Source organism: Myotis davidii, unplaced genomic scaffold, assembly GCF_000327345.1.
Source record: "Myotis davidii unplaced genomic scaffold, ASM32734v1 scaffold159, whole genome shotgun sequence".
In the NCBI taxonomy this organism is placed as follows: Eukaryota; Metazoa; Chordata; class Mammalia; order Chiroptera; family Vespertilionidae; genus Myotis; species Myotis davidii.
Window position 1 is genome coordinate 4,566,041 of NW_006291231.1, and position 7,117 is coordinate 4,573,157.

The 7,117-nt window shown below is 33.0% G+C and overlaps 1 protein-coding gene across 5 annotated transcripts in view; it reads right to left on the minus strand.

Moving 5' to 3' along the window:
• CSNK1G3 (casein kinase 1 gamma 3) overlaps positions 1–7,117 on the minus strand; it is a 72,369-nt gene that overhangs the window by 53,512 nt on the left and 11,740 nt on the right. For 2 of the 5 annotated variants that reach the window (XM_006764383.2, XM_015564377.1), the window contains exons 3-4: positions 3,690–3,730; positions 245–314 (exon numbers count right to left, since the gene is read on the minus strand). In XM_006764383.2, the coding sequence (XP_006764446.1) occupies positions 245–314; positions 3,690–3,730 (111 nt within the window). Of the gene's footprint in view, positions 1–244; positions 315–2,976; positions 3,105–3,689; positions 3,731–7,117 lie in introns of those variants that run through there. The other 3 variants (XM_006764386.2, XM_015564378.1, XM_015564379.1) reach the window with 3 other exon arrangements.

Here is a 7,117-nt window from a genome sequence, read left to right on the forward strand (position 1 = left end):
GTCGCCCCACAGATTGGTCCTGATCCCCTGCCAGGCCTAGGGATCCTACCCATGCATGAATTTCATGTATGGGGCCTTTAGTTTAAAATAAAGAAGGGAACGTTAAGACTACAGCAAGAAAATGTCTGATAAGTAACTCCTTAAGAAGTGATTCACTTTAACTCAATTTAAATAGTATTCTTTGAAACCAAAGAGTTATCATGACAATCCATTTCATTACAAATGTTAAAATATAAAATTTTACCTCCAGATCCTAACTGCTTGTAGAATCTATATTCCAAATGTAGCTGTGGTGCTCTGGATTTCATGGGTTCCTAATTAAAAAACAAACAACAACAAGTTATTAAAAGATCATTAGGCCCCAATTCCAAATGTTATTAATCTTGGTGTCAAATCTGAGATAATTAATATTTTAGTAGGCATCTTTGTCTCTCTAATGTTAGATCAACTGTACATGTATTTCAATGTAAAATAAATTAATGTCAAAACCATACATAAGATTACGTGGCTTTTAGATCCATCACTAGGGAAATTTATGTTTGCCTCTTTGACCCTGAAGAAAAGTATATACCAAACATTCATGACTTGGGGAATGGTGACCCTTACTCTATTTCAGCGGTTCTCAACCTGTGGGTCACGACCCCTTTGGGGGTCAAACGACCCTTTCATAGGGGTTACGTAAGACCATCAGAAAACACGTATATAATTACATATTGTTTTTGTGATTAATCACTATGCTTTAATTATGTTCAATTTGTAACAATGAAATTGGGGGTCACCACAACATGAGGAACTGTATTAAAGGGTCACGGCATTAGGAAGGTTGAGAACCACTGCTCTATTTCTTTTGTTTCTAGGAATTCATCTTGAACTGTGTATTTCTTATATAAAAGTTCTAGGTTAAAATGAACTCACAGAAAATAGGAAAGAACAAATATGAAGATAAATTTTTGACAGTAACAACAATGTATTTTTTAAATTTTTTTACTTGGGATAAAGCTTAAATAAAACACACAGTTCATAAGCATTAGGTCCATGAGCTTTATTAACTGTATATACCCCAGCAACTAGCATCTCAAAAAATCTTTAGAACATTTTATCATCCTTCCCTCCAAGTAATCACTTTTTGACTTCTATCACCTTTGGGTTGGTTTTGTCTGTTATTGTATTAACTAGAGGCCCAGTGCACGAAAATTCGTGCACTCAGCGGGGGGGGGGGGAGGGTCCCTCAGTTTGGCCTGTGTTCTCTCGCATTCCAAGTCCCCTCGGGTGATGTCCACCTGCTGGCTTAGGCCCACTCCCCAGAGGATCGGGCCTAAGCTGACAGTTAGACATCCCTCTGGCAGCCCAGGAGCCCTCAGGGGATGTCTGACTGTGGCCTGGCTTGTGGCTGAGTGGAGCTCCCCCTGTGGGAGTGCACAGAACCTGTGTTGAGTATCTGCCTCTTGGTGGTCAGTGTGCATCATAGTGACCAGTGCTTCCAGTCATTCCACCATTAAGGTCAATTTGCACATTACCCTTTTATTATATAGGATATTGAAGATATTACACAGTATATGTTTTACATGTGTTTAGTAAACTAAATACCAAACTATGATGTGGTATTTGCAGATTTTTAATATTTCCTACAACTTTTGTGATATTATACTATGTTAATACAGTTTTGGTAATGTTATTATATTTAAAATCTTTTTTTCTTGAAATCTTGTTTATTGCATGTAACATTAAAATTGTTTTTCTTGAACTATTTTTAAAGAGATTAAAAAAAAATTTCTGTCCTGTCAATATAATTTTGAATTTGAGGTGAACATGTCTCCCTACTATACTTCAATCTCAGAATACCAAACATAGCTACAAAAATATTCCCAGTTCCTCTAAAGAACACTGCATAACCAAAATTATTATATGTCATACTCTGATCACTATGTTTTAAAAGGTAAACAGAGGAAGAATGTAAAAGAGAAAAGTAAGAAAAATAATTAAGGGGATAGTAACATAGCAGGAAGATGCAGTAAAAAGATGACATATGTATGTATATGTAAAGAAGGACAAAAGATGACATAATAAATGTTTACTAATCAATCAATGGTGTCAAGAGGATAAAAAGGTTCCAAATCTGAAATAACAGGACCTAACGGATACCACTTTGTGACTAAAATAGACTAGCAAACGTCAGCCTAGTGCAGTGGCTGCTGTTTTGACACAATGGTTTATTTCCCTTAGCATATCAGTTAAATATCATTCACAAACTTCCTTGAGTGGACCTGCTCACTACAGGGTGCTGCATCATTAACACAGCATATGGATGTTACTACACTTCTATTCTTGTGCACCACCCCCACTCCCAACACCATACAATGTTTACACCCTAGACAACTGGAATAGAACATGGAAAAAGAATCCCAAAGAAACAAAAGTCGGCAATGCCCATTCAAACACTGTCCAGTCCCTGCATCCTGTATCTTCTCATTGTGATTCATACACACTAACTCCTCCTGTACAGATTTCATGATCAGGAGGGAAGCTTGTCATTTTAACTTGGCAATCTATGCAGATCAGCCTATAGAAAGTAAACATTATTTATACTGATTTGGGCATTCTGAACCTGTAATAGTAAAATACTTCATTATAAAATTAGAAATTAACTCTTCTTAAATTTTTCTGAGAGCTTGATTGATTGCATGAATTTATTAAATCTACCTCTGATTAACAGTGACGATGGTAAAGAGATGACCTAACCAGATATTCTGACATAAAGCCAAGGACCAGACCTTAAAACCAAGGTGAACCTCTCCAGGTAAATGCCAGTCCAAACTCACAAGTCAGCCAGCCAGTCTTAGAAGTACCACACCATACATCTTATTTCCCAGTGAAAATAAACATTTGTTGCAAAGAAACTTGGCCTATACTCACAAACATACTTTAAGTACAGTTTTCTAGCTCATCCCAAAAGATTTTCTATTTCCCCCCACTTACCTCTTCTCTAATCATCATCTTACATTACCTTAATACAGTGGTTATATTGGCAAGCACAAAATTGAGAATGGCAGGCAGACTGGAAAAACCCAGGCATGGAAACATGGCTGGCAAACCAGATAGAAAAGCTGTGCCAAAGAAAAGTTATGTCTTATAAAAACTCCCAGATCCCAACTCTTCCAAAAAAAAAAAAGAGATGCCTTACAGCTGTCAAACTGGGCACATTTAGGAATTCAGAACAGTTCCATGGGAGTCTGCTTTCCTTGCTGTTCTCCACCCACATCAAGAATTTCTGAATTCCCCAAAAGTCAAGCAATAGCCAGCTTTACCATATATAAAACATCAATGGAAGAAGAGATTTTAAAGCTACCTGGAAATACTGCCATAGATTATAATCCTAAGTATTAAAAAAACTTTTGTTCAAATACTTGAATCAGAAAGAGAAATCTTGCTTTCTAATTTTGATCTAAATAAAATGTCAATATGCCAGCTTCCTTAAGTGAAAAATAGTGCCCAATTTCAAAAATTCAATTCTGTGATGTTACCAAAGTAGAGGGATTGAGTTTCCATGGCACAGAAAGATAGAAACATCCTATACATTGCTATATACTTAAACACTCGAGTTATAAATATGAAAATAAAAAAGTAACTAAAATATTAAGTTAATCATTAAAGAAATAGGAATTAAGGAAAAATAAGACACATGAACTTACCAGTTTAATTGCCACATATTCATTTGTATATAAATTTTTCCCTTAAAAAAGAAGGAAAAAAATGTCAAATTCTACCAGTAATTAATTCTTAAAGCTATATTATATAAACCTTTATTCGGGGGGGAAGGGGGGAGAGGAAGCACAAATATATTTAGAGGAAGCACAGGTTTCTTCCAACTACTTAGGAAAAACCTCAATGATGAGGAAATACTACAATTCAATGACACATTTACTATTTCATATGAATTCAGAGTAGAAAGTGATACTAATAAATACTTCAGCCCACTTACAAAAATGAAGAGAACCTTATTTTGTTGTAATACTGTACACAACTCATAAGGTAATCAATAGTCAAACACATGCTAAACTAATTTTCAAAACCAGAACTCCTATATAAAAACAGGAATACAAAATCCCTCTCCTAATCACCACCTCATTTTAAATCCATTATTATCTAATGTAATCTTATTGGGGTTCATATGTAATACAAGTAAATAGAATACCTGGAAAAAAATCTGTAATATATTAAAAATAGAAAAGAGTATTATCCAATAATTAGCTCTAATAAATTAGCTAACTACTTTGAGTGAAAAAAGTTATTAGCACCTTACTATACAACCAAATTAAATTCCAATATTTTAAGAGTTAGATATAAGGCACAAAACAAGAAAAAATATTTTTTAATTTTTTAATTTTTCAATTACAGTTGACATAAAATATTGTATTTGTGTCAATTGTACAACATAGTGATTATACACTTACATACCTTAGGAAGTGATCCCTCCCTAAGTCTAGTACCCATCTGAGACCATACATAGGTATTATATTATTAACTATATTCCCTATGCTGTACTTTTATCCCCATTAATTGGCAGTTACTATTTTTATAACTACCAATTAATACTTCCTAATCCCTTCACCTTTTTCACCCATCACCCAACTCCTTAATCTGGCAACCATCAATTTGTTCTCTGTATCTATGAGTTTGTTTCTGTTTTGTTTGTTTATTTTGTTTTTTCCCACATGTAACTGAAATCATATGGTATTTGTCTTAATTTGACTTCTTTCACTTAGCATAATGCTTGGTCCATCCATGTTGTTGCAAATGGCAAAATTTCATTCTTTTTTATGGCTAAGTAACAATTCATAGAATATATATGTTCCATATCTTCTTTATCCATTCTTCTATCAATGGACACTGAGGTTGTTTCTGTATCTTGGCTATTGTAAATAATGCTGCAATGAACACAGGGGTGCATATATCTAAAATAATGTTTATTAGCCCAATATATGGAAGTTTCCAAAGTACTAAAAAATGGAAAAAAGTAAAAGGTCAGAAGATTTTTATACAGATTTGATTACGTAAAATATTTTACATTTCTGAATGTTAAAAAAAAAAACTACCATAAACAAAGAACAGGTAAGTAACAAGCCACAATAAAGATTTAATATTATTATTATTATGTAAAGAATTCAAATAAATTATAGTAATCTTTGCGATGGTGTACTGAAAATAATCTAAAAAGGCGCAATGGGTAAGCATCCGTAGCCCAAGTAAAATACTATGGAGAATTTTAAAAACAATAAGTACATGAAGACAATTTGATATATAAATTAATGTTTCTTTGCAAGTACAGTAAAAATAAGAAAAAGAATACATGATTTCTGAATTTCTAGTATTTTTCTCAATAAGCATGTAGTATTAAATTTATGGCAAAAACAATGTTATTTTTCTTGTATTATTTTTAAAAGACAGTGTTGGGTTTTTATTACAACTGTTACAGTAAATAGCCCTGATCACATTGGCTACAGAACACAGAACAAGCAAGCATCAACTTTCACACGTGATTTTCCAGCATTAACACACCTAACTTCTTTTTATAAAGCAGCTGACAAATGGCAATAAACTTCTAAGCAAAATTTCAGTCTCAGATATATTGCTGCTATTGAGTTTCTATACCTATTTTATAAAAATAAATCATAAAAAGCATTCATACTAAGTAATATGCCTCATAAACCCATTACAGTTTGCAGAAAGATGGAACTTAATAGGAATACCAAAAGTGGCGAACATTAAGCTGTATTCAGATACTTATTGAGCCCATAAGTATTTAAAACATATACTAGAAAACATGTTTTTAGTCAATATGTTTAGCATTTATACGCTATGACTTCATATACATTTCCAATAATATATTATATGCATACAATTGTAGGCTTCCCCTAGTAAGTGTCCAGTGAATAATTTAATAGTACACTAACTTAATCTTGAGGAACTGATGTCTATCAAAGGAACAATTCTATTTTAAGTTCAAAGACGGAATTTGTATTTTCTCAGAACATTATAATCTTTTCATAACTATTTTATATATAATATTTATTCACATATACGTGAAAGGCAAATATTCATAAGAAATTAGATTAAATACAGATTCCATAGAACTTAACTTTACCAAACACTTCTAGAAGTAGTTTTTGTTGCATTTACATAGTCAACTGTCTTTTATATCACAGCAAAAAGCACTAGATCCTAAAAACATCGTCTTTTCTAGAACATTAGAGATTTTGCTGAATTTTGAGGGTTATATTTATAAATATCAACAATAATTAAACAGTACTACCAATGCATTTTTATCACCTGGCATAGACATAGGTCTCACATATTTAGCTTTTAATCAGTATTTGTTATATGCATTAACAAACACAATGATGCACAAATTGTGTGTTTGTGTGAGCAGTATGAGTAAGAGAGAAGTGTGTACATGTAGAGGGAATACCCTTAAGAGAAGGCTCCAAGTAGCAGATTGGTTCCAGCTAACTGGTTTTAATCCAATTTTAGAAGATATTCCCAATAGAACTTTGTGCCATATTAAACTTGAAAAGCTGCTGTTACCAATTTTATGGTTTGTAAGTGGTAATTATAAAAAATTATGTTCTACAAAAACAATGTATATTTTTGTACCAGAAACTACTAGTTACCCACCAATATCCAGGTGCCCCCTTTATAATAGAATGCCCTAATTTTAAAATGGTTGTCCAGACACAGTACTGGGAGTATAAGCCATTGCGATTAGACAAGAAGAAATAAAAGGCATCCAAATTGGAAAAGAAGAAGTAAAACTGTCCTTATTCGCAGATGACATGATATTGTACATAAAAAACCCTAAACACTCCATAAAAAAACTATTAGACTTAATAAGTGAATTCGGCAATGTAGCAGGATAAAAAATTAATGCCAAGAAATCTATGGCATTTCTATACACCAATAGTGAACTTCCAGAAAGAGAGACTAAAAAAACAATCCCATTTACCATCGCACCAAAAAAAATAAGCTACCTAGGAAGAAACTTAACTTAAGAGGTAAAAGACCTCTACTCAGAAAACTACAGGACGTTGAAAAAAGATATAGAGGAAGACATAACAGATGG